We start from the raw sequence: 24,814 nt of genomic DNA on the forward strand, positions 1-24,814 counted from the left end.
AGTGTCGGAGTTGTTGTTGTTGTTGTTGTTGTTGTTGTTGTTGTTGTTGTTGTTGTTGTGGTGGTGGTGGTGGTGGTGGTGGTGGGGTGGGGGTGGTGGGTGGTGGGTGAAATGCTACTGGATACTTCGCGGGGGCATCTTGACAGTGGAGGTGACGGGAGATGCAGTGTAAGCGGCTGCAAAGTGTTGAGGCAAGAGCGACTACTTCTTGGGGTCCATTGCTGGTGCCTTCTCAACAGCGACAGCGGATGCAAATGCCATCCGAAAGTGCAGGCACGATGGGTTTCATGTGTAAGTGTGATGTCCAGAGCCTCCTTCCTTGGAATGTATGTAATCATGGGTGATGATGCAAGACCGGCAGTGACGGGACAGGGGGGCTCCTGGGCAGTGATGCAGGGGAGTGAGAATGAATTGTGGTGCAGGGCCAAGGTAACTTTTGAGACCCCGGTATTAGCATATCGATTTGAGCTTCACATCAAGGTTTATGAAGTGAAACCTTGAATTCTTATTCTCACAACGACAGAACTATTCTGAAACCTACTTATTCGAAGCAGGAAATTCATCTGACATTTCACTCTCAGTAGCTTAATCTTCTCAGCAAATTGAGATATATCAACTCTTCTCACCAGCGACTCAACCCACACTCACAACCACCAGCAACATCACCACTCAACTCAACCAACCACCACCTATAACCACCATGACCGAAGCAATGGATCTCGACCCCCCTCCCCCCACCAGCACCACCTCCCTCCCCAAACTCAAAACCTCCAAACTTCTCCTCACCACCCTAACCCTCCCCACACCCCCCTTCTCCTACGCCAACCTCACCCTTCTAACCCCCTCCCCCTCCACAACCCAACAACAGCTCGACCCCCTCCTCCTGAAATCCTACCTAACCTCCGCTTTATCTCAATTCCTCGGCCAAACCGGCGCCGCCATCCCAATCGACATCCTCCAAGTCGGCCCTGCCTCCTCCTGGGTCCGCCTCCCCCGCCCCGACCTCGCCGCATTCACCGCAGCAATCGCCTCATTCAGCGGTCTAAACAACGGGAAAGAAAAACTGGTGCTCAGAGTAGAGGCAGCCGGGGATTTCCTCGGGGCTCTTGTCGACAGAGGGGAGGAACGTGAGATTTGGGGAAAGTGATTTCTCTTTTTGGACATGTTTGTTTTGTTCACAAAAAAGTGGGACAGCATATGGAAAGAGGAGACAGAGAGGAAGGAAACATTTTTGCGGAAAAGGGATGGCACAGGTTGTTGTTGGAGTTGACACCCAAGTTATAGAGGCGGAAAACAGGGCGGGATGTTTACCAGGGAGAAAACAGAAAACTGTTCTCGTTCCAAAAGATCTGAATTCGATTTTTTTTTTTCATTCTTTCTGTTCGGCCATGTTTATGATGCTATATAGCGAGAATATCTTCTTGCCAGTGTTGGTTTTGTCCACCATCATCATACATTGGATATCATACCAGCCGGTCACCACCAAGCAACCAGCCATGAACCCCTACCGCCCTCAAAACGCCATGCTAATGATGCTCCCCAATTTCCCTTGCGTGAGCGGAGCCAGTCTTGTCTTCTTCGTACATGCATTTATTCTCGACTGCAACCTGTCGCTTACATGAGCGAGGACATCATGCTCGAGTTGGCGTAGGCCTGCGAGATAAAACGTCAGCTTTGGTGTGTCGTAGGGTTGGGGGAAAGGAAACCTTACCATCGGCCGGATATTTGGATGAGGCACGGCATCAAACTGTGTGAATCTAAGCTTGAGATCAGGGCCGATATTGATGAAGGCGCCCTTGTTCTCCGTCATGTCGCAGTACTTGGGCGCGGAGAAGACTGGATTCAGTGTTAACATAATGTCGGTAAAGAGAAGGGTTGAGTTGAAACATACCAGTGATGCACTTTCCATCATGCTCCTCCTCATAACCCGCCATCCTGACCTCGTGCGATCTAATAACCGCCTCCAACCCGTTCTTCTCACAGAACCTCCTGGTAACGTCCGGACCGAACTGCATACCCACACCACGCTTGCTTGGTCCACGACCGGGCTCCGACTGAGGATCTGTCCACAACATCTCCATCATCAAACCGGCCTGGCCGGGCTGCCTCTGCTTATGCCTGTCGAGCTTCCTGATATCATCCAGCGTTACGTTGTCGTCTGAGAACAAACCGCCGTGCAGAACAAAGTATTTCTTGCCAACAAGTGTTGCCAGGGGCAGGGCAGAGAAGCTCTCAGAGAACAGCTTGAAGATCCTCTCGTTGTACTTGGCCTTGCACTCGCCCTCGAAGCCGTACACTCTGTTCATGTCGTCTGTTTCGTGGTTGCCACGGTTGATGAAGAAGTTCTTGGGGCGGAGCCACTTGTTGGCGTAGAGAAGAAGGGCGATTTCGGTGGACCACGAGCCTCTGTCGACAAAGTCGCCGTTGAAGAGATACCAGTGCTTGTCGCTGGGAGTGCCGTTTATCCGGAAGAGTTCCATAAGATCAAAGTATTGACCTGTGTTTGGTCAGTGCCTGTACCCTTGATACGATACCAAAGAAGAAAACCTACCGTGTGTATCACCGCAAACTGTGAGCTCGACATCCTCAGGAATCTCCACCTCCACCATCGTAGGCTCGTCATACACCAGCTTCTTGACCGCAATGACAATTTGGTACACATATTTCTTGTGTATGGTCTTGCCGTTCTTGAACCTCTCCGTCATGTCATCGATAAACTCTTGTGTCATTTCACTCCCTAACCTCACACCATCATACGAGTCTTCCACATGCATCGAGTCGACATCGAGTCCGTCAGCAACCGATGGCTCATCCCCAACCTCGATCGCCTCGAAGAAGGCAAGTTGCCTGACGGCCTTTTGGCACTCGACAAGCTTGAGCTTGGCATCCTTATTACCAGGGTCGATCTTGACACAGGTCTGAAAGTCCTTGACGGCCTCCTTGGGCTTGAGGATGGCTACGTAGGCGGTGGCTCGGCGGTAGTAGGCCTTGATCATCCCTGGGTTCAGCTCGATGGCTTTCGTCGCGTCCCTGATCGCATAGCCGTAGGCTTCTGTCTTCATGTATGCCTATTTCACATACCAATATGCATAGGTTAGTAAAACAAAAAAAGTGGTGACGTCGGGTTCCTGAAAGCTACCCACCTGAGCTCTGTTTGACCAGAATGTTGGCTCCTTGTCGTTCAGCTCGATGGCCTGGGAGTAAAAGTCAATGGCGGTTGGCCAGTCATGGGCGGCAAAGGCCTTGTTTCCCTGGTTCTTCAAGGCCACGGCCTGCTCCTCTGGTGTAGCCATCTCGCCGTCCTCCTTTTCCGGTTCGGGCTGCGCTTTTCTTGACCACAGGAACATGCGCGGGGTTGGGACGAATGGGTGACAGGGCCGGAGGTTTTGTTTGGGAAAGATAGATGTATATCTAAACCGGCCGCTGGTGCTTTTCGGAAAGAGAGAATAAATCCACGGTGGCAAGCTTGCTGAAACGATAGTTTCTTCTGTCTTGCGGGAAGCGCAAATAGCAATGAATCGGAGGTGCCTGGAACGGGTCGCTGCGTGCGGTTGAGACCTGGGCGAGAACTGCAGGACCCCACAGTATTTGCTTTTAAACGGTACTAGCGTATCATCTTATCTGATGGGTATCGATAGGCGGAGTTCAATGTATCTGGCATGCTCTAGCGGTTTCTTCCTTGTAGGAGCATCATATTCCAGACCCATCTTCCCGACTCCGCCATCTTTTTTTGTTGTACTTTGTGCTGCTCTCTCCGACTTTCAAGATGTTGACTATACGTCCACGAGCTTCGCCCCGTTACAGTAATGCTCCCCTGGTCGACCCAGGTTGCAAATCAAATGACAGGGATAGCTGAATATCTATCAAGGTGCACCAGGGGACGTCTCGGCAATCATGCATTTGCCCTTTTGTCATTATGCGATAAACATTTTGATTCTGGCCACTAGCCTTGGCGCCGACAGTCGAGTACGATGGCAAGGAGTCAAAGGACCCGGCAGTCTGGTTTGTCTGGGGAGCCACGTGCCGGTCAACGGCTAGGCCGGTCCAGTTGTGGCCTGGTCTTGACCATGAAAGTGACAGGACGGGCTCCCATGCGGTGGCCTGGAGCCTCCTTAGCTGGCCGGTTGGCGCACCATACCATTGTCTGTCGGGTCTAATAATTGCATTGTCTGTACTCCCTGGTGAAATTCTCCAAGACCAGATATCTCCAACCCAAGGACCGTTGACAACTCCGTCCGGTTTTTGAAAGGATTCGATATAAAAACGCCGCGCCCTATGCATGAAGGAACGGAATATTAATATGTTCCCTGTCACCTCGACGAGTCGTCTGATGAGGACTCGTCGCTATCATCGATGAAACCTTCCTCCAAGCTACGAGGTGTTAGCATACCATCCCAAGACATCAAAGGGCCATTCCCGCTTACTCTCTGCTTAACCTCCTCGAGCTGTCAATACTGTCACCAATGTTTCCACCTCTTCCGGTAGACTCATCCACATCCTCCAGCTCTTCCCCGTCTTCTGAATCAAACGACGGCCGACCACCAACAACGAGCCGATCAGCAAAGCCTGTGCTCCACCTAGAGGTCAATATCAGGCTACTAAGGCCGCCTGTTATCCTGGCCCTGAGCGAAGATGTCTGTTCGGATAAAGTATCTATTGGGAGGTACTGGCTGTAACGGTTTCGATAGCGTTGCCACAAGGGGTAGAGGACAAACGTCGACAGGAGGAAGAGTATCAGAGATATTATGGCGGGGACAACCAGCGTCTGGGAGAAAAAAATCATGTTAGTACATGTTCACTGCGAACTTGTTCTCAGAAGCTGACGGATATCTGGATACCTTGACGGCTGAGAATGTGGCTCCCATGGTGTGGAGGTGTTCCAGAAGCAACAGTTGAGATTCTTCGGAGGGTGAGCTGCGTCGCAAAGTCTGAGTGTGAGGATGCTAATGAGAACCACTCCAGTTGCATACATAGAATGTGCCCGCAAGAGGCAGCGAGGCTCTGTCAATCAATCAATCCACATGTCAGAAGCAGGACGGAAACGCGAAGCCTTGCTTGCTGCACGTCAACGAGCTCCAGCTTGGCACTCCGATTATTGTGGGGCCACGGACAATCACCCGCAACCCACCGTGCCCACCCAACCCACAGTGGACCCTACCCGTCAGCGGCGGCGCCCGCTTTTAAGCAGCGAGGGTCTGTCTGTTCTGGCGGTTGATGAGATCCGGTATGGATGTCTCTGCACATGCTGAGGTTGTGCAAACTACTCCTAATATGTCTCCAACTAGCACCATTTCAGCTGCCTTGAAGACAATGGTGGCGGCAATGATCCCCATGCCCATCGGAGGCTCAGGAGCAAACGTACCGGTGGCCGTGGACAACTTATCAGGCTGATCTACCACGGACACGTCGTGGTTTATTACCGCGCCCGTCTTTGGGCATCTTTGGTGTTCTAGTTATCCACTAGAAAGCGGGATAGCGACTCTAAGACCACCGTTGGAAATGAGCACCCCTCGTGACAAACGGGGACCAGGAAATTGCCAACAAAAATAGACGCCTGGCGGGGTTACCTACCCAGTACTTACCTTACTCAACCTCAACTGACACCTCCGGTCTGCTGTTGCTGCTTGCTCCTTTGGGGACAGAGTGATGAGAACAGGCTCGGAAACACAGAGCATCAAGTTGAAACAACATTTATCCCTCGCAACCACGCAACCTAAGGAGGGAGTTGGTTGAAGAAGAGGAAGGAAAAAGCGCGGGGTTGAAGAACAGGGTTCACCACCCAGCCGCACAGACCACCACATGGCCCCTGTCTGAAAATATCCAGGGGCTGATTTGGGCTAGGCCAGTTTCAGACCAGCGAACCCCCTTTGTCGACCCGTCCAGAGGCTCATCGGCTCATCGCACACTCCTCCATTCCTTATCGATTCTGAGAGATCCAGGGTGGTCCCCAGCTTCGCGTTCATTTTGTTATCCAGCCCGACAGAGAGCATCCCGGAGGTGTTTTGTGTTTTCGCAGGCCTTGCATCATTCTTTCCTTTTTCAAAAGAGACACCTATCAATGTTTCTCTTCTGTATGTCCGCTGCTTGAGGTTCGCTGCTGCTGCTGCTGTTGGAAAAAGCTTAATGCTAAACAGTGCCGGTTTATGCCACACAGAAAGACAACCTACCACCCCCGGCTCTGCGAATCGCGGAATACAACCCCGGCCGCTTCCCACAAGAACATGAATGATGCGATGCGCTCTTGGTTTGAGACACCGAGTCCATTGACGACGCCTTCTATCTTCTCCCGAGCCGACCCACTGCTGCCTCAGCATTGATCGAATTGCTCCAAGAGCTTCCCTTTTCCCAGTTTCCACATCTAGCTTGCTTGAGCTTAAGCCTCTAGCCGCAACCGAACGGCTGTTTCACGCCGTACCATCCATCCGGCGAACGACGACGACGACCACACCATGTCATCCCACGACAAGGCGAGGGCTTCCAGCGGGAAGGCCTCGTCCTTCTTCCACCGATCCAAGAACAAGGTCGACAAGCGAACCACGGCCAACGATGCCCAATACTTGGCCACCGACAACGACGGTGCCAGCTCTGTACACTCGCGCAGCTCGCGCCACCAACGAGAGTCCTCGGTCATCTCTCTCGATCGCCCAGACTCATCCGGCTCCGGCATCAATAACATGGCCGGAGTCATGACCACAATCCCATACGATGCCGTCCCGAGCGGCCGCCGCTCGCCCGTTCCCGTGGAATATCTCCCACAAGGCGATCAGATGCCCATTCGACTTCAACCGCACCACTTAAACAAGGCCACCAGCGATTTTCATCAGTACCCAACTTTTGATACCCCTCAGCATGCTTCTAGTCCTAACCTCAGCACACCGCGCGTGCCCGCACACGCCTCTCCGAGCATATCTAATATCACAATGGCTACCACAGGCCGCCAGGCCCAATTTCAACAATGGGGACCGCCGCGAGAGGGCGGAAGTTCCAACAATTCCCGCTACAATTCATACATGACGACCACAACCAGGAGCTCTGGAGACAACGCAAGCATCATGTCAGGTAATACAGGATCCTACCATGACCAGGCCCAGGCCCAAGGACACAATCGCTTATCAAGAACAGCTTTGCCAAGCGCCTCTTCGCAGTCTTCCTTTTTGTCGCCGCACTCCCCCGCTCCCAGGGACGCCCGCAATACCAAGTTCCCGTCCGGATTCCCGAACAGCGACGGTTTCCAGTTTCCAAGGCCCACCGACGAATCGATCATCGAGCAAATGTTCCTTGCGCTCATGCAAAAAAGAGGATGGCACAATCTTCCGGACCAGGCCAAACGACAGATGGTGGCATACCCAGCCGACAAGAAATGGACCCTCATCTACCAGGACCGGCTTGCCGAGTGGCAGGGCGACCAGAAACGGAGACAGACCGCCAGGACAGGTCAGTACAGCAATGTTGATCTGACCCAGCTGCCAGACGAAGAGGGAAGCCCCGAATGGTACGTGCGCAAGGTTATGGAAAATGCGCTCGACTCGAAGGGCTTGGGCAGTTTGGAGGTCAACCTGCGGACGCAGCAGATCGGCTGGGTGAAGCGGTTTATCGAGTGCCAGGGTCAGGTTGCTTTGACGAACGTGCTGCTCAAGATCAACCGGAGGACGGTCAACGGCCCGACTCAGGACTCTGGAAAGGGCGACAAGAACCTCGATAAGGAGTACGACATTGTCAAGTGCCTCAAGGCGTTGATGAACAACAAGTTTGGAGCGGAAGATGCGCTGGCCCACCAGCAGGTCCTTGTGGCCTTGGTTGTGTCTTTGATATCGCCTCGGCTGACGACCCGGAAGCTGGTCAGCGAAGTGTTGACCTTTTTGTGCCATTGGAACGAGGGCAAGGGGCAGCTCAAGGTGATTGAGGCGATGGACGTGGTCAAGAATCAGCAAGGAGAAAACGGGAGGTTTGATGCCTGGATGCGCCTTGTGGAGGTCACCATTGATGGGCGGGGCAAGATGGGCAGCTTGGTCGGCGCGAGCGAGGAGGTACGCAGCGGTGGCATCGGCATGGAGAACCTGCTGATGGAATACGCCGTGGCCACGCTCATCTTGATCAACATGTTCATCGACGCCCCTGAAAAGGACCTCCAGATGCGTGTGCATATTCGTGCGCAGTTTACGGCATGCGGCATCAAGCGGATGCTGAACAAGATGGAGGCGTTTCAGTACGACCTCATCGACAAGCAGATCGAGAGGTTCCGAACCAACGAGGCCATTGACTATGAGGATATGTTTGAGAGGGAGAACAGCAGTATCAAGGACAGCGTGGAGGGGGAAGTCAGGGACCTCAATGACCCAGTACAGATTGTTGACGCTATTCAGCAGCGGCTGAAGGGGAGTAAAACGCAGGATTACTTCATCTCGGCTTTGCAGCATTTACTTTTAATCAGGGAGAATGATGGCGAGGAACGGTTGCGCATGTTCCAGCTGGTGGATGCCATGTTGAGTTATGTGGCTATGGATCGGCGTTTGCCGGATATGGACCTGAAGCAAAGCCTGAATTTTACTGTGCAAAACCTTCTCGACAAGCTGCATACCGACTCGGAAGCTCGACAGGCTTTCGATGAAGCTACTGAGCAACGGCGCATTGCCGAGGCTGCCCTGGCAGAGCGCGATGAGCTTAGAGAAAGGATAGCGATGGGCGCCGATGGCCTCGTGGCCAAGCTTCAGAAGCAGATTGATGAACAGGCCAGGTTTATCGATGCTCAAAGACGACAGGCCGAGGGTCTCAAGTCTGAGATGGATAACCTCCAGACGCTCAGAGCGAAGGAGGCCCAGCGTTACGAGTTGGAAACACGCGAGCTGTATCTCATGCTTCGCGATGCCCAGGATGTTGCTGCTTCCAACGCTGCCAAGGGTAACAAGCTCGGGGAGGAGGATCCAGCTGCCATGAAGGGCATTTTGGATCGCGAGAGGCTCATGAGCCGTCTTCAGATGCAGCTTGAGCGACAAAAGACGGTGTATAAGCTGGAAGGCAGAGTCTGGGGAGAGTCTGTGGGTCCATCAGACAGACTACGTGCTCTGCGTGAGGAGATGGATGGCTTTGGCGGTGCGGCTGATCATCCTGACGGTCCCGCTCCCAGAGACTTCACCAATAGCATGCTCGGCAGTGTCAAGAGGTCAACCAGGATACCGCGGAAACCTCTTGGACCTCGTGGTGAGCGGCAAGCGACAGAGGGTGACGTACTGGAAGAGGATATCGATGAGGAAGATGATGCCATCATTATCGAGAAGCCTCGCCTGGTTGAGTACAAGCGGCCTGTATTAGATCCCAAGAAGGCTGCTGGCATGTTCAACGAGCTCCAGGGCAAGGTGCAGCGATACGATGCCAGTGACTCCGAAGACAACGATGGCATCACTACCGGTCCTTCCCATCCAAGCTTGGAGGCACAGGCTCCTGCTACTCCCAGCGACAATGAGCCGCCCAAGATTCGGATCACGGACACCACACCAGCGGCTCCTGCCCCTCCCGGCCCGGCTGCTGGCGGTCCTCCACCACCGCCTCCTCCTCCCCCCCCGCCCATGCCCGGGAGACTTCCGGGAGCTCCTCCACCAATTCCAGGTGCTGCTCCTCCAGCAGCCGGCGGCCCTCCTCCGCCGCCTCCACCGCCGCCTCCCCCCATGCCTGGCAAACTGCCCGGTGCTCCCCCTCCGGTGCCGGGTGCTGGTGGGCCACCACCTCCTCCTCCGCCACCTCCCCCTCCTCCCATGCCCGGCACGGGCGGCGTGCCTCCTCCGCCGCCACCGCCCCCGCCTATGCCTGGTATGAAGGGTATGCCGGCACCTCCACCACCGCCCATGCCTGGTGGAATGTCAGGCCACTTTCTGTCCCGAAACCAGAACCTTGCTCCCGCCGGACCCTCTCTCGGCTTGTCGATTGTTCGGCCTAAGAAGAAGCTCAAGGCTCTCCACTGGGAGAAGGTCGACTCACCGCTCACCACCCACTGGGCCGCTCACACCCCCTCGGCCGAAGACAGAGAAGAGAAGTACCTGGAGCTTAGTCGCAAGGGCATTCTGGACGAAGTCGAGAAGCTGTTCATGGCGCGAGAAATCAAGGCTCTAGGAGGAGGGCAGGCCAAGAAGGACGACAAGAAGCAGATCATCTCTAACGACTTGCGCAAGGCTTACGAAATTGCCCTCGCCAAGTTTTCTCAGCTGTCTGTGGAGAAGGTGGTGCAGATGATTATCCACTGCGATCCCGAGGTTCTCGACAACCCGGTCGTGATGGACTTTTTGCAAAAGGAGGACCTGTGCAACATTCCGGACAGCACGGCCAAGCTGTTGGCGCCGTACAGCAAGGACTGGACGGGGCCCGAGGCGGACAAGGAGACGCGCGAGCAGGATCCGGCCGAGCTGACGAGGCAGGATCAGATTTATCTCATGACTGCCTTTGAGCTGCATCACTATTGGCGCAGCCGGATGCGCGCCCTGTCGCTGACGCGCAATTTCGAGTCGGAGTATGACGAGATCACGGAAAAGATGAGGACTGTGGTTGGGGTCTCGGAGTCGCTTAGGGACTCGGTCGCGTTGATGAATGTTTTGGGACTGATTCTTGATATCGGCAATTACATGAACGACGCGAACAAGCAGGCGAGGGGGTTCAAGCTCTCATCCTTGTCGCGGTTGGCGATGGTGAAGGACGACAAGAACGAGTCGACGCTGGCGGACCTGGTGGAGAGGATTGTCCGGAACCAGTACCCCGAGTGGGAGAACTTTACGGGGGATATCAACGGGGTGTTGGTGGCGCAGAAGATCAACATTGAGCAGCTGCAGCAGGACGCGAAGAAGTATATTGACACCATCGCCAGCGTTCAGAGGAGCTTGGACAGTGGGAACTTGTCGGATCCGAAGAAGTTTCACCCCCAGGATCGGGTCGCGCAGGTGGTGGGACGGTGCATGAAGGATGCGAGGAGGAAGGCGGAGCAGATGGAGGTTTATCTGGAGGAGATGGTCAAGACGTACAATGACATTATGGTGTTTTATGGGGAGGATCCGACGGATGAGAATGCCAGACGGGATTTTTTCAGCAAGCTGGCGGGGTTTATTAATGAGTGGAGGAGGAGTCATGAGAAGAATGAGGCTTTGGAGAGGCAGAGGAAGTTGAATGAGCAGCAGCTGAAGAGGAAGAATGCGGCGATGAAGGCGCTGCAGGATAGAGAGGGGGGAGGGGGAGGGGGTGGTGGCGGGTTGGCTAGTCCTACCAGCACGGGGGCGATGGATAGTTTGATGGAGAAGTTGAGGGCTGCGGCGCCGCAGGCTAGGGATCAGAGGGATAGACGGAGGAGGGCGAGGTTGAAGGATAGGCATCAGGTGAGGGTTGCCAGTGGGCAGAAGCTGCCTGAGCTGGGGAGCGGGGTTAGCGGGGGGGAGGGGGGGGGTGGTGCTGGGGAGGTGAATGGAGATGGTGGGGAGGGAGGGTTGGAACGGGTGAGGAGTAATGAGACGGCCGAGGGGGGTGGTGGTGAGGCTGAGGGTGGTGCTGGGAGGAGAGGCAGCAAACCTGATGTTTTGGTGCCGACGAAGGAAGTCACGGCGGAAAACGACGCAGGAGAAGACGATGTTGCTCAGCGGGCGGCGTTGTTGCTGCAGGGTTTCAGAGGGGGGGGTGATGGGGTTAATGATGGGGACGATGCGGAAAAGAGGGAGAATTTGAGGAGGTCGAGAAGGAAAACGGCCGATGATGAAAGGCGGGCGAGGAGAATGAGGAGGGAAAAGGCGCATAGCACGGTCAGCAACGGGGGTGATTCTGCTGCCAGCACGGTTGGGGATGGGGAGGTTATTGGGGGGGATGTACCGCCTACGCCGAGCGCCGAGGAGTTTGCTGCTGCTGCTGCGGCGGCGGGGGTGGAGTTGACTAGTATGGGGGGAGGGAATACGGCGAATGGGAATGGAAGTGCGTAGGTGTTTTGACTGCTGCTGGGTTGCAAGGTTTTTTCGCGTTGTACATATAACATCATCATACCATACTATCGTAACCATCTTTTTGGTTTTTTTTTTTTTTTGGTTTGGGATGGAAGAATGATGGTATGGTATGCTACCTACTATAAAAAAAGAGATGGCTGAACGCAAGAAATAATGGGAGATGAGAGGGGAAAGAAACTAGTTTAGCTATATATTGGTGTTGGTGGTGATGTTGTAGTTGGGAGGGAGGGATGATGAGTTGGAACCTGGAAGCATAGCGGGCGAGCAAAGAGGAAAGAATATGAAGATTAATGTGTACTGTGTCTTGATTTGTTTGTTCTGTGGTGTCAAGTGTATGCATGCATGTTTGTTGTGGTGGTGCCCCCAGGCAAAAGTTGGTGACATGGTGAGATGTTGAGATGTGGAAAGGGGTGGGGTTTGGTAAGGGGTGATGGGTAATGTTGAAAGGGGTGGGTGGTTTGCTGAGTGTGGTAGAGGGGGCTTGATGGGCAATGTGGTACGGGGGTGGTGTGAAAGGAGAGCATTGCACCCTTGATTACCTACCAGGTGGGCAGGCAGGACTTATCGCCAACTGTGCTGCTACCTTTTACATAGGTATCTCCAGGTCGGTGACAGTCTGGCTGTACAGCAATTGGGGACCTGCTTGATGGAAAGAGGGACCGATGTAACGGCATTTGTGTTTGAGGGCAACGATTGGCGGAAGAACAGCATCGTTTTTGCTGCTTGAGAGTATTTAGCCGCGAGCCTCTTTTCGTTCCCCTCATGGCTTTGTCCCCTTGCATGCAGGCAGTGACAGTGACAGTTGACCCCTCACTCACCCCCAAGCCGGTCGACGACGATGATGTATTCTTCCAGACCGTCTGATTGAGTTGTCGTCCGTAGCCGGATAGCGGGTAGATGGACAGTCGCAAATGGTTCTCCACGTGGGGGGATGGTCTAGACAGGGAATATATACCCCCAATTGATAACCCTCTCCTCAACCACCTGTTATCACCCTCCATTCTCTTTGCTCTCCTCCTTGCCGTCCATTTCTTTCAACAACATCAGCATCATGACCTCCACCCCCCCCAGCCCCCAAGGCCTGAACCTAGGCTACTCCCACCCCCACCCCTTCTCCCTCATTTCACTTTCCACCCGCTCCTCCGTCCAAGCGTTGCTGGCCTCCCTCCTCGACCCCTTGTTGCCATTTTTCTCACCGCTGAAATCCCGTATCAAGTGCCCGGGCGCCACCGCGGTGAGGTTTGATCAGTCGGCCTCGGAAGTGGAGGGCATATGCCGCCCGCTGTGGGGGCTTGCGTGCTTGCTGGCGGGAGGGGGGGGGTATCATGCGGCAGAGTACTGGGTGGAGGGGATAAGAAACGGGGTTGATCCCGAGGGGGAGGAGTATTGGGGGTATCCGAGGGATAATGACCAGAGGATGGTGGAGATGTGCCCTTTGGGGTTTGCGCTTGCCGTGGTGCCAGGGATATGGGAGGGGTTGGGAGATAAGGGGAGGAGGGATCTGGAGAGTTGGTTGGGGAATAGTATCAATGAGAAGAAGTAAGTCTTGCCTGCTCTAGGATGGGAAGGTAGGGAGAAGGGGGAGGGGGGGGGGCTGACGCCTAGGGTACCTACAGCATGCCGGACACGAACTGGTTGTGGTTTAGGGTTTTTGCGAATCTTGGGCTGAAGAAGAATGGGGGAAAGTATAGCCAAGAGAGGTTGGATAGTGATGTTGAGCATCTGGAAACTTTTTACAGAGGGGATGGATGGAGTAATGACGGGCCAGAGGGGATTCATCGTTTGTTTTCCCTCCCTCGCTCAAACCCGGCAAACATGACTGACGGATGTTGAAAACAGAAATGGACTACTACTCCTCCTCCTTCGCCATCCACTTCCTCCAACTCCTCTACGCCAAACTCGCCGGCCACGACGAGCCCGCCCGCGCGGCCGAGTTCAAGAAGCGGGCGCAAATGGCCGCCCTCGACCTAGCTCACTATTACGACACAGAAGGCCGGTCCATCCCCTTTGGCCGGTCGGTAGGCTACCGCTTTGCCATGGTCTCCTTCTGGGGAGCGATTGCCTACGCCGATGTTGAACTCCCGAAACCGCTGACGTGGGGGATGGTGAAGGGGATTGTGATGAGACATCTCCGGTGGTGGCAGACGCAGGCTGACATGTGGAGCAGCAGCGGGACGTTGACGATTGGGTATAGTTATCCGAATATGTACATGGCTGAGAATTACAACAGTCCTGGGTCGCCGGTGAGTCCTGTTTCCCCCCCTCCGTTTTTTGTCTTTTTTTTTTTGGTTTTTTTTTTTTGGTTTTTTTCTTTTTTCTTCATTTTTTTTGACAAGAGACCAAAAAGGTTGATAATATGGGGAACAGTACTGGGCTTGTCTGGCGTTTATCTGTCTCGCCGTCCCTGAGACGCACCCCTTTTGGACTTCGGAAGAACAAGACCACTGGGGTGTGCTGCCCCCGGTGAAGGCCCTGCCTCAGCCGGGCCACATCATGGTCAGCCTCGGAACCCACACCTTCCTCCTCTCCTCCGGCCAAGCCTGCTCCTACCCCATGAAAGGCACCCACGCCAAATACGGCGGCTTCGCCTACTCGTCCTCCTACGCCTACTCCGTCCCCCCCGGGCTCTTCACACTGGAGCAATACGCCCTAGCCTCCCAACTCGGCCTTTCCGACGACGGGGGCGAGTACTGGAAAACCAGACGGCTGTCAGCCTCCCAGCTCAAAACAGCACCAGATGGGACCCCGTTCCTCATCTCAGAGTGGAAGCCTTTTGTGGATGTCCACGTCAAGACGTATCTCCTTCCGCCTGTTCCAGGAGCGACGGAGAACTACCATTTCCGGGTTCATCACATCTGGGCCGAGGGAAGGGAGGTCATGACGGCTGATGGGAGTTTTGCCATCTGCAATGAGTCGATGCTGCGGGAGTCAAAGGGGCGGTATTTGGATTTGTGGGATGAGTCCAAGGGGGAGGGGACGAGTCCAAAGCTGATTGGGAATTATGATCTTGCTACTCCTGAGGCGTGGGCAGACGGCCAAAAGGGGGCGTTTGCGGTTCATAAGACCAAGGGTGCGGTCGGGATCAGGGCTTTGGAGGGCGGGAGTATAAGGAAGGCGAACTTGGTGAATGCCGACCCCAACAGCAACCTGGTCGAGAGCAGGACTGCTATCCCGACGTTGCAGGGGACGGTGAAGAAGGGGGAAAAGGTTTGGTATGTCGGTGGGATTTATGCCCGCCCGGGCGGGAAGCCAGAGGAATTTCTGAGCGGGTGGGACAAGATTCCCGAGCTGCCGGGATGGCTGAAGGAGGAGATTGAAAAGGCATCTTGAGGTCCGAGTTGGGTAATGAAATTATGATTTGAAAAGTAACAAGAACGCTAGGTGGTTGAATGAACCAGATTATGCAAATATGCAAGAGATACGTGTGAATCCCCTTGTTGAATGCTCATGTGCCCCCTTTTCAGTTTTCGAGACCAAAATTCCACTCAGGAAGCCTTTGCAAAGTCATGGATAAACTTGGCCAGCTTCTCGGCGCCTTCCAGAGGGATGGAGTTGTAGTTGGAGGCACGGATGCCGCCGACGCTGCGGTGGCCCTTGAGACCAGTCAAGCCCAAGACGGTGGCAGCCTTGAGGAAGCTCTTTTCGGTCTCGTCTGTGTCTCCGTTCTGGGGTTCAGAGTTAGCATCAAGCTTCTTGGTCAACTTATGGGAAGCTAAAACTCACCTTTGTCACCCTAAAGCAAATGTTCATCTTTGACCTGACGGTCTTGTCAGGAATAATGCGGTACACATCTGGGTGGGCCTCAAGAGCGCCGTAGATGAGAGAAGCCTTCTTCTCAGCAACAGCCTGTTGGCCGTCGACCTTGTCGGGGTAGGTGTTGAGGAGCTTCTTGAGAACCTGACCGGCAATGTAGACGCTGTCCTCCGTCAGTACACTCTCGGGATGGCTGGGTAACAGGCATACTCACTCAAAGATGCTCAGAGTGTTGTACAAGCTGTTGTTTTTGGCAACAATCTCGTACTGCAAGATGATGGGGGGAATTGGCAAGCCGAGCTTCCTGAGAAGGGGAGCGCTGGGCTGGACCACGTGAGGGGGGAGGAAGCTCTTCTTGAGGATGGCAACAGTGACACCAGTAGAGCCGAGGTTTTTTTGGGCACCAAAGAAGATGAGAGAGTAGTTGTTGACTGGGATGCGGCGGGACAGAATGTTGGAGGACATGTCGGCCACCACGATAGGACCGTTTCCGTTGGCATCAGGGGTGAGGACCGAAGGGAAGACCGGGAACTCGACGCCGTCGACTGTCTCGTTGTCGCAGAAGTAGACATAGGCGGCGTCCTTGCTGAGCTTCCATGTCGACTCATCGGGAATCTTGCCAAACTTGCCATCGTTGATGGTGCGGGCGTCAGCAACGAGGTTGACATACTCGGGGCCCAAGAGTCTTTGAGCTTCTTGGTAAGCCTTGAGGGACCAGCCACCGGTGACGATGTAATCGACCTTGAGCTCTGTCTCGACCTTCTTGCGGAGAGCAGCCAGGATAGCCTCTTCATCATCACCGAGCTCCTTCTCGAGAGCGGCGTGTTGTCTGCTCACCCAGGCGCCAACAAGGTTGTAGACTGAGGCGGCGAACTCTCCGGTACCACCGGCTTGCATGAAGATGACCTCATAGTTCTCGGGAGAGAACTCGAGGTAGTTAGCCAGGTCGGCCTTGGCCTCGTTGATGATGTTGGTGGCCAGCTCAGAGCGATGACTGTGCTCGGCGATGCCGAGACCAGTGCCATTGTAGTCGAGGAGGGCCTTGGAGGCAGCTTCCAGGACGTCGGTGGGAAGGGCGGCAGGGCCGGCGCCAAAGTATGTGATATCGGCGCGAGAAGGCATTTTGTTGTGTGTCTTGTAGCACCAGAGATTTATTACAATGACTCTTTCCAAGAGTTCTCTCGTCTTCAGTGGATGGCGGGGCATCTTTCTTTTATGAATGTGGACCCCGCATCGCCCACCTCGTTCACCCACTCCCCTGTCCTGTCTGGACCCCAAGCCAGCCAGCAATGCAACATGACAGTAGGCGATCCGAAACCGGGGCTTTCTTGTCAATGGAAAGCTGCCAGAAATGACGCGACTCGTGCCTTTTCCCCAGACTTTTACGCAAGTGTTTTACAGGGGGTTAATGTCAGTCGCAGTGGCTTCCCGTGGGGCGTGGGGTTGTTCACAGGGCACCAGGGGAATCATTGCCTGCCGGAAGAGAACCTTTCCAGAGGGGGTTGAGTGGAAGTGGGGGTCTTGCAGCGCCGAGACCCGTTTGATGGTGGGGTTGCTCTCTGTTCATGTTTCTCCAGACATATATCCGCATGAATAGGATGAAAGATGAGCTCAAACCTTGGTGAGTTGGCTGTTATATGTGAGGTAGAGGTGTAAAGAGCGGAAGACACTTGGCGGTAAACAGCCGGAGTTTGATCTGACATCCGAGGGTTTGCTCACCTTGGTCGACGGCATAAACAAAGCATATGCGGTAGAGGTGTGTCGTTGACCGAAAGAGTGTCATTGGAGGAAGATCCATTGTCAAAGAATTGGTAAGGGACATACTTAATCCGCAACGTACAAGCTACACTCCTCCAAAGGCATTGGATCTCCAAGTCACCGTTGATATGTCACCCCTGTCGATGACACCCGCTTGAGCCTCATCGTTCTCTCGGGCCCAGACATCTGCCGTGATCCACCAGCCGAAGCTTAGGCACCGTTGACTGGCAGGGATGCTAGCTATCACCACCACCACCACCACCACCACCACCACCAACCTGCTGGGTGGTGCTTGGTCAGGGGTATAAGTGTTCGGGTCCCTCTCCCGACCTTGGATGAGAAATATTCCCCCAAGTCGTTGGCCTTTAACTTGTCTCGTCCAGTTACCTATCACACCGTCACCAGTCTACAATACCCATGAGAGTGGAGCGCTAGACTTATCCGCCAACACTCCCTCCCGCCTTGTTCCTGTCGCTTATTCCACTCCAGCCACTGATCGCCTACCATGGCCGACACTCGAAAGCCAGCCGAAGCAGGCCCGGCAAGACACTCTCACGGCGCACCATCAGCTTCGTTCCGTGCGTGTGCCCACCTTGTTTTGGAATTAGCTCTACCCCTCTGTCGCTTGTCTTTCTGCCCCGTTATCCCGTTCCCGAACACGAGCTTCGTCCTGACCCCCACTCATCGCTCATCTCACGGTTTGAATTTCATCGTCTAATGGATCACACAGCAACCCACAACTCGCCACGGACGTGGTTTCTCACATCCTCGCTATCACCGCTATGTATACGGTTGATCCGGTTATTACTAGCACACGGTGACTACGTGGTGGCCTGTCTACCACCGGCAGAAATCGAAAACGACGACAGAAGTGCCGAGTTCCGTGAGCTCATCAACGAATGCAAGAGCAACCGCAAAGACCGCGAAGGATGGAAAGATCGAATCAGGGGTATCCGGTGCGACGGCCGGGTAATGGGGCAGAGTGGTGCTGCCATAGCGGAAGCCGTCCAAGTCTTTGGCCGAATTGATATCTTGCTATGTTGCAAGTTTGAAGGTATCTCACATTCCCCATCTCACCTCTCCCATGCCCTCGCTCACATTTCCCAAAGCTGTCATCGGCACGGTAGAAGAACTCTCCACCACCCCCCGGACCCGCAACCTTGTCCGCGACCAGTTTGAAACCATCTTCTTCTCCCAAGTCAACTTTATCAAAGCCGCCCTCCCCCAGTTCCGCGCTCAGCACACAGGTCACATCATCATTCTCACTAGCATCGGCGGGCATATCGGTACCCCGGGCATGTCGATCTACACCGCCGCCACCTGGGCCCTCGAAGGCTACTGCGACTCCTTGGCCTACGAAATCGCCCCCTTCAACATCAAGGTCACTGTTGTTCAACCCAACAAGGAGATCCAATCCCTCACCAACAAGATCGTCTTCGCGCCTCAGCTACCGTACTATGACTCTGATGTGAACCCAGCACCGTCGGTGAGGGAGATTTACGGGAATATGCTGAACGCCAACCCAGAGACGGCGATTGATCACCTCGTGGGAGCGGAGGAGAGGCCGGATGATATACAATATCGGTATCCTAAACTGCCGGCGGCGGCGTATGACAAGCTGGTAATGGAGACGGTGCATGCCTTGACGGCCATTGGGGGGCATGAGAACCCGCCGGCGAGGCATATTGTTGGGTTTGACGGGGCGATTGCTGTGAAGGAGAAGTTAAAGACGGTGACGGAGGAGTTGGAGGATTTTGTGGAGGCGAGCGTGGCGGTGGATATTTTTGATAGTGAGCTGAAGAAGGAGGCGAGGCAGGGGGGGGAAAATAGGGAGGGGGGAGGGGGTGGGCAGGGGAGGTATATGAGCGAGGATGTGCAGATTGGGATGATGTGAGTGATAACAGTGCTTGAAAAGGGAATGGTGTGTATATGGTTGGGTGTTTGATATCAAAATAGATAAGGAAAAACGAGGTTATGGCAGATAACTAAGTACTGTTTGTTGATTTTTTGTATTTTTTTTATTTATTTTTATTTTTTATTATTATATTTTTATTTTTATTTTTTTTTATTTTTTATTTATTTTTATTTATTTATTTATTTTTTATTTATTTTTTTTTATTTATTTTTTATTTATTTTTTATTTATTTTTCTTTATTTTTGATTTTTTTTTTTTAATTTTTTTTTTGTTTTTTATTCCACGGCTGTCTAGAGCTCGGTATATAGGATGATGGAATAGCTATATACGTGGTCATGAAGATGGTCTGGTGGTCTGCAGCGATCAGCCAACAAAACGTTTTTTGTTTTATTTTTTTATCAAACATCTCGACAGCTCAAAAATTGGACCCCTTTTCGATGCCCTTGAGGATTCAGGGGGCACCCGTTGGGTACAAGTCCCCCGTGGCTGAAAATAGTGGGCCAATTATAGCGACCATTGCTCCACCAAGGTCACACTTCCCCACCGTGGCACGAACCTAGCGGCCGACACCCCCCCCATTGGCATGGGCTGGCATCGTATTGCATGTCATTAAAACAAGTCCATCCCGGGCAGGCATCGACAAGGCCCAAAATCAGGAGCTCTCTTTTCCTTACGTCAACTTTGAGGTCGGTCAGCTGTGTTCACGGCAACGGACATACCTATCTATCACGACGAACGCACTGTACTCGACACGACCGACCCCTACAGCTCCAAAACACACCTCTCGGCAAACAGGAGCTCCTCGACATGTCCCTGCCCCCTTCATCATGACTCTCGATCCCTTCATACCCATCGCCCCGGCTAGGATAAAAGTGCTGGTGCTGCCCATCGGCCACATCAAACGGGAGCGCTTCACCGCCTTCGTCAGCCGCCTCAATGAAGAGCACATTGTCCACCTCCGGGACGTCACGCCCGACAGTCGGCCTCACAGAAGTAGGCGCACTCTCCATACTCTCTCCGCGCCATGGCACAACCAACTAACGTGATGTTTTCCCTATTCAGACATGTTCTCCCCCCTGGCCTTCCCGGGAGGCGCGATGTTCTACGAGCTCATGACCCACCAGCCCTCCCCTTCCCACCTCGCCCTCTCCCCCTTCGACCTCTGGCGCGAACAGCTAGCCGTGATCGCCATTGCCGACGGCACAGAGCTAGGCGCCTCAGTCTTCAACAAACGCCACTCCGGCGCCGGCGGCCGAACGGTAGAAGAAACCAACATCCGGACCCTCTACCAAGACCTCGAAAACCTCCGAGACCAATACCCAAAGATGCTCGCCCACCAGGTCCTCATCTTTGACTACCTCCCCGCCGGGGAGAACCCGATCCCCATCCCAGAAGGGATAATCACCATCCCCCCACCCGACAAGCTCAAGCGCACAACCATAAAGACGGTCATGTGCGACGTGTCCTCCATCATCCTCGCCGAGATGACCACCCTGGCCAAGTCTTTTGAGGGGCTATCCCACATCGACTCACCCGGTGTTCACTCTTCGGCTGTCCACGACAGGATGAACGGTTTGGTGGGACAAGATGGGATGGCCAGGAGAAACTCGCAGTTTGCCCTCCCCGGCGGCAGCCGGTCCGTCTCTGCGACCGCTCTGGCAGATCGCAGCCACCACGCGCGCATGTCGATGCCTCCTGTTTCGTCCTCCAAAACGGCGTCTTTTGGCGGCGGCGGCGGGTCGAGTAGTTCTACGCCGTCGGTGAGGCCTACTACTCCTATAAGCGGGAACAAACCACTTCCCAACCCACCGCTCTACACGTTTGACAATATCATTGGTCCCGCCTCTTCGGACCAACCACCAGCACGATCCGACCCAACCGATAGCTTTAGCAGTCATGACAAAGTTTCTGTCCAAGGTTTTGGCTCGGGGGGTATGGACGCGAGGATGAGGTCCAAGTCTCGGTGTCGTATCCAGGTTGTCATTGGGAGCTTGTACCTTCAATCCGGCCTCTGGTCCAACGCGCTGAAGGAGCTGACCGAAGCAGCCACGGTGGCCAAGTCGATCAACGATCATATCTGGCACGGGAAAGCGCTGGAGTTGTGTCTAGTCTGTCTGCTGTTGCTTGGATGGGCGGGCATAGAGTTTGCGATCCCTAGCGTGCTGCTCCCGCCGGGTGACAAAGCGAGCGGGATAGCGCAGCAGATCAACGAGGCGGAGGCAAAAGACCCGAGGCAGGAGAAGTGGCTGAGGCATCTACAGTGTTACATGCCCGAGGTGGTGGAGCGGATACTGGGGTTGTACTCGAGGCTGACGGCTGAGTGTTTGCCGCCTGTGCCGTGGAGCGAGGCGGTGGTGAGGTTTGCGAGAATGTTGACTGCGCTGCACGTGGCTGGGGGGAGGTTGGGGGGGGAGAGCTTGGGGATGATGGTTTTGGGGGTGGAAGAGGGGGAGGGAGAGGGGAAGGGAAAGGGGAAGAGGTTGCTGACCACGAGTCCGAGGTTTACGGTGAACCCGACGAGGACGGTGATTGTGCAGATGGTTTTCAGGGCTTTTCCTGCCAGTGCGGCGAGCGAGTTGCTGATGACTGTGGATCGGGTGACGATTCTAAGCGGGATTGCGAGTGTGCTTGGGATGTTGGGGTTTCAGAGGAAGAAGGCGATGGTGGTGAGGGAGTTGGTCAGTGTGCTGATTGGGGGGCTGGTGGAGGCTAGGACAAGGGGGGCGGCGGACGTGGGGATCCATCCGGCGGCTGGGCTGGTTGGGTTGAATGGGATGAATGGGGGGACGGGGGGTGGTGGTGGGAGTGGTGCGGGTGCGTTGGATTTGGCAGAGGGGGATGTTGAGAGGGGGATTGACGAGTTTTTGGGGGTGTTGCTGAGGACGTATGGGGCTGTGGGGGATGTGGGACAGGCTGAGAAGGCGAGGGAGAGCATGCAGGTTGCCGTGACGGATGATGATGAGAAGACTATGACGACGAGGGACATGAGGGATACCGACTCGGAGGTTGTGGCGAGGATTCAGAGGCAGTCGGCCGCGAGGTTTTTCGGCATGCAGACTGTCAAGTTGAATATCCTGAGGTCGTGCATCAACTTCAGCGAGGCCTTGCCTGACTTTGCGGGAGTGTTGAAATACTCGAGCGATCTTTTGAGGACGGCGGGAAGTGGGATTGCGCCTGGTCCGAGGAGGGAGGATGCTTATCCTGCGATATCGAGGGAGGAACAGGTTCGTCTGATGACCAATATTCTCAAGACGTCGAACTTGTCCAAGAGGATGGGCATTGGCGAGCTGGCGGCTGAGTACTGGGACGAGTTTCTGCTCAGAGGCATAAGGCTGGAACCTTTGCCTGTCACAAGAACGCCGGTTGCGCACGCCAAAACGGTCTTGCCTGGAGCGGCGACTGCTCGGGCTTCGCAGGATGTGGACCCATTTATTTACAATCCCTTTTTGAAGCGACCGGACACTGCCATGGTTGAGTCGACGTTGGTTGCTGGTGAGCCAGCCACCTTTCGGCTGACACTCCAGAACCCTTTTGAAATGGAGGTGGACATTGAAAGTGTTCGTCTCGACACGGAAGGGGCCGATTTTGAATCAGGTGTCGAGCACACTGTTATTGGACCCTATCGGACGCAAATCTTGAGAATATCCGGCACACCAAAAGCTGGCGGGACCGTCAAGGTTACGGGCGCGGTGATCAAAGTGAGAGGCTGCCGGGAGAGGCGGTTTCCCATTTTTGTTGAGCCTTGGGCCCCTGACAATGAAGCCAGAACAAAAGCTTCTGGGATCACTGCCCTTGAGGCGAACATGGTTGTCGTGTCACCGGCTGTCGAGCGTTTGAAGCCCTACAACTTTGACCTCAAGGTCATCTCTCCACAGCCTACTGTGGTAGTCAAGTCGTCTACCCTCCCTCAGTCCTCGGTGATGATCTTGGAAGGGGAAAGGCAGCGGTTTTCAGTCACCTTGCAAAACCTGTCACCTGACACTCCTGTTGATTTTCTTTTGTTTTCTTTCAAAGATTCGACACAGGAACCCCTTCAAACAGCACTCAACAGCCGCGATGCCACGGCCACGGAGCTCTACGAGTATGAGCTCATCCTGGCCAAGAAACAGGCGCTCCGTCTCCGCAACCGTGCCCGCAACGACCGGTTTATCGCTCCCGGCCAAACAGCCACATTTGACTTTGAAATCTTGGGCAAACCTGGTCTGACGCACGGTCTAATCCAGGTCGACTACGCGCATTTGGGTGTGCCCCCGGATGAGATCGCCGAGCAGTTCTACACCCGCCAAGTCTCGATGGAGCTGACTGTGACGGTCAACGCCAGTGTTGACATCAGCCGGGTGGACGTCATACCGTTGAATAGCTCCATCCCCGAGTCGCTTTGGACCAAATCCCTGGAGAAAACAACCCAACTCCTCACCCCGGAAACGCACTGCCTCTTGCTCCTGGATCTGAGGAACTCCTGGCCGAGCCAGATGACGGTGTCGCTATCATCGGGCGGCGGGGAGAATGACAGGCCGATCGGCATAGAAGAACATATACTGCCGGGTAACACCACCCGTCTTGTCCTGCCCATCAGGAGGGTTTATCTCGAAGACCCCCACGCTTTCATCCCGGCGCTCAACCCCTCTCGCCAGAGGCAGTTTGTGGTTTCGACCAAGATTTCCCCCGAAGCCGAAAAAGCAAGCCGCGAAGCGTTTTGGTATCGGGAAAAAGTCCTTGATTCACTCCGGGGGACGTGGAAGACTTTTACGGGCAAGACGAGAGAGGGGGAGATTAGCTTTAGGGGGATGAGGTTCAACAGCAAGATGGTCGATGTGATCAGGGTTGATGAGGTTGACATTGATATCTCCCTCTCTGGATCGGGGGAAAGGGAGGGTGGGAAGGAGGGGAAGGCATACGTCGACGAGTTTCTCGAGCTCAAAGTAAGGGTTGTCAACCGGGGGAAAAGGCCGGTGTTGGGGTTGTTGAGGCTCATGCCTGTGCTTTGCCATCGGCCGTTTAATGTCTCTTTGGATTTTACGAGGAAGATGGCAAAGTTTGCGTGGAATGGGAACTTGCAGTTTCCGATTGGACGGGTGGAGGGGGATGGCGGGGTGAGGGAGGTGAGCATGGGGGTTACGGTTTTGTGCAGGGGGGTGTTTGAGATTGGGGGGACTGTCGAGGAGGTTGTGCCGTATGTGGAGGAGGAAAACGGGGAGGGGAAGAAGGAGGTGGAGGATTTTGGGTTGATGGTTGCCGGCGGGAGGAGGAGGGAGAGGAGGGTTTGGCATGCTAGGAGGGGGTGTAGAGTTGTTGTGAGGGATCGGCCTGAGGAGTAAAAGGGGTGTAAACAGAGGTTGGGTGGTGTGTATATATATATATTTATAGATAGATAATAATATTCAGTATCGACAAGTACCACGTTTGTGGTCATGAGGAATGAAAA

At 54.4% G+C, this 24,814-nt stretch overlaps 10 protein-coding genes across 10 annotated transcripts; 6 read left to right on the forward strand and 4 right to left on the reverse strand.

The window, feature by feature from the left end:
• Positions 1-700: 700 nt before the first annotated feature.
• Positions 701-1,147, forward strand: QC761_205530 (uncharacterized protein; the record flags this gene model as incomplete). The annotated part of the gene is made up of 1 exon (XM_062876278.1): positions 701-1,147. The coding sequence occupies one exon, from the start codon at positions 701-703 to the stop codon at positions 1,145-1,147; it is 447 nt and encodes a 148-aa protein (XP_062734860.1).
• Positions 1,148-1,520: 373 nt separating this feature from the next.
• PPT1 (Palmitoyl-protein thioesterase 1) lies at positions 1,521-3,347 on the reverse strand (the record flags this gene model as incomplete). Its single annotated transcript, XM_062876279.1, has 5 exons — positions 1,521-1,653; positions 1,712-1,836; positions 1,892-2,497; positions 2,552-3,068; positions 3,144-3,347. The coding sequence occupies 5 exons, from the start codon at positions 3,345-3,347 to the stop codon at positions 1,615-1,617; spliced, it is 1,491 nt and encodes a 496-aa protein (XP_062734861.1). The 3' UTR covers positions 1,521-1,614.
• A 385-nt stretch (positions 3,348-3,732) lies between these two features.
• On the forward strand, positions 3,733-4,038 carry QC761_0037130 (uncharacterized protein; the record flags this gene model as incomplete). Its single annotated transcript, XM_062872327.1, has 2 exons — positions 3,733-3,803; positions 3,878-4,038. The coding sequence occupies exons 1-2, from the start codon at positions 3,767-3,769 to the stop codon at positions 4,036-4,038; spliced, it is 198 nt and encodes a 65-aa protein (XP_062734862.1). The 5' UTR covers positions 3,733-3,766.
• A 272-nt stretch (positions 4,039-4,310) lies between these two features.
• QC761_205550 (uncharacterized protein) lies at positions 4,311-4,865 on the reverse strand (the record flags this gene model as incomplete). Its single annotated transcript, XM_062876280.1, has 3 exons — positions 4,311-4,371; positions 4,425-4,765; positions 4,839-4,865. 3 exons carry the CDS (start codon positions 4,863-4,865, stop codon positions 4,311-4,313), a joined length of 429 nt encoding a protein of 142 aa, XP_062734863.1.
• Positions 4,866-5,180: 315 nt separating this feature from the next.
• Positions 5,181-5,690, reverse strand: QC761_0037150 (uncharacterized protein; the record flags this gene model as incomplete). The annotated part of the gene is made up of 3 exons (XM_062872328.1): positions 5,583-5,690; positions 5,363-5,429; positions 5,181-5,236 (listed from the first exon to the last, which is right to left on the reverse strand). The coding sequence occupies exons 1-3, from the start codon at positions 5,673-5,675 to the stop codon at positions 5,181-5,183; spliced, it is 216 nt and encodes a 71-aa protein (XP_062734864.1). The 5' UTR covers positions 5,676-5,690.
• Positions 5,691-6,449: 759 nt separating this feature from the next.
• On the forward strand, positions 6,450-11,942 carry QC761_205560 (uncharacterized protein; the record flags this gene model as incomplete). Its single annotated transcript, XM_062876281.1, has 1 exon — positions 6,450-11,942. The coding sequence occupies one exon, from the start codon at positions 6,450-6,452 to the stop codon at positions 11,940-11,942; it is 5,493 nt and encodes a 1,830-aa protein (XP_062734865.1).
• Positions 11,943-12,758: 816 nt separating this feature from the next.
• Positions 12,759-15,396, forward strand: QC761_205570 (uncharacterized protein). Its single transcript, XM_062876282.1, has 4 exons — positions 12,759-13,502; positions 13,580-13,743; positions 13,803-14,206; positions 14,331-15,396. The coding sequence occupies exons 1-4, from the start codon at positions 13,015-13,017 to the stop codon at positions 15,291-15,293; spliced, it is 2,019 nt and encodes a 672-aa protein (XP_062734866.1). The 5' UTR covers positions 12,759-13,014; the 3' UTR covers positions 15,294-15,396.
• SER1 (Phosphoserine transaminase) lies at positions 13,250-17,181 on the reverse strand. Its single transcript, XM_062876283.1, has 3 exons — positions 15,931-17,181; positions 15,687-15,879; positions 13,250-15,628 (listed from the first exon to the last, which is right to left on the reverse strand). The coding sequence occupies exons 1-3, from the start codon at positions 16,920-16,922 to the stop codon at positions 15,449-15,451; spliced, it is 1,365 nt and encodes a 454-aa protein (XP_062734867.1). The 5' UTR covers positions 16,923-17,181; the 3' UTR covers positions 13,250-15,448.
• Positions 17,182-17,362: 181 nt separating this feature from the next.
• On the forward strand, positions 17,363-19,368 carry QC761_205590 (uncharacterized protein; the record flags this gene model as incomplete). The annotated part of the gene is made up of 3 exons (XM_062876284.1): positions 17,363-18,052; positions 18,205-18,528; positions 18,584-19,368. Exons 1-3 carry the CDS (start codon positions 17,980-17,982, stop codon positions 19,366-19,368), a joined length of 1,182 nt encoding a protein of 393 aa, XP_062734868.1. The 5' UTR covers positions 17,363-17,979.
• A 398-nt stretch (positions 19,369-19,766) lies between these two features.
• QC761_205600 (uncharacterized protein) lies at positions 19,767-24,707 on the forward strand (the record flags this gene model as incomplete). The annotated part of the gene is made up of 2 exons (XM_062876285.1): positions 19,767-20,382; positions 20,452-24,707. The coding sequence occupies exons 1-2, from the start codon at positions 20,217-20,219 to the stop codon at positions 24,705-24,707; spliced, it is 4,422 nt and encodes a 1,473-aa protein (XP_062734869.1). The 5' UTR covers positions 19,767-20,216.
• Positions 24,708-24,814: the final 107 nt, after the last annotated feature.

Source organism: Podospora bellae-mahoneyi, chromosome 2, assembly GCF_035222275.1.
Source record: "Podospora bellae-mahoneyi strain CBS 112042 chromosome 2, whole genome shotgun sequence".
Classification (NCBI taxonomy): Eukaryota; Fungi; Ascomycota; class Sordariomycetes; order Sordariales; family Podosporaceae; genus Podospora; species Podospora bellae-mahoneyi.

What these genes read in the sequence shown, in the direction of transcription:
- QC761_205570 (XM_062876282.1), top strand. Translation starts at nt 13,015, where the DNA reads ATGACCTCCACCCCCCCCAGCCCCCAAGGCCTGAACCTAGGCTACTCC. An exon ending in CGGGCCAGAGGGGATTCATC is followed by an intron (nt 13,744 to 13,802) that starts GTTTGTTTTCCC and finishes TGTTGAAAACAG; the next exon opens with AAATGGACTACTACTCCTCC. An exon ending in ACAACAGTCCTGGGTCGCCG is followed by an intron (nt 14,207 to 14,330) that starts GTGAGTCCTGTT and finishes TATGGGGAACAG; the next exon opens with TACTGGGCTTGTCTGGCGTT.
- SER1 (XM_062876283.1), bottom strand. Translation starts at nt 16,922, where the DNA reads ATGCCCCGCCATCCACTGAAGACGAGAGAACTCTTGGAAAGAGTCATT. An exon ending in AACACTCTGAGCATCTTTGA is followed by an intron (nt 15,880 to 15,930) that starts GTGAGTATGCCT and finishes GACGGAGGACAG; the next exon opens with CGTCTACATTGCCGGTCAGG. An exon ending in TTTGCTTTAGGGTGACAAAG is followed by an intron (nt 15,629 to 15,686) that starts GTGAGTTTTAGC and finishes TCTGAACCCCAG; the next exon opens with AACGGAGACACAGACGAGAC.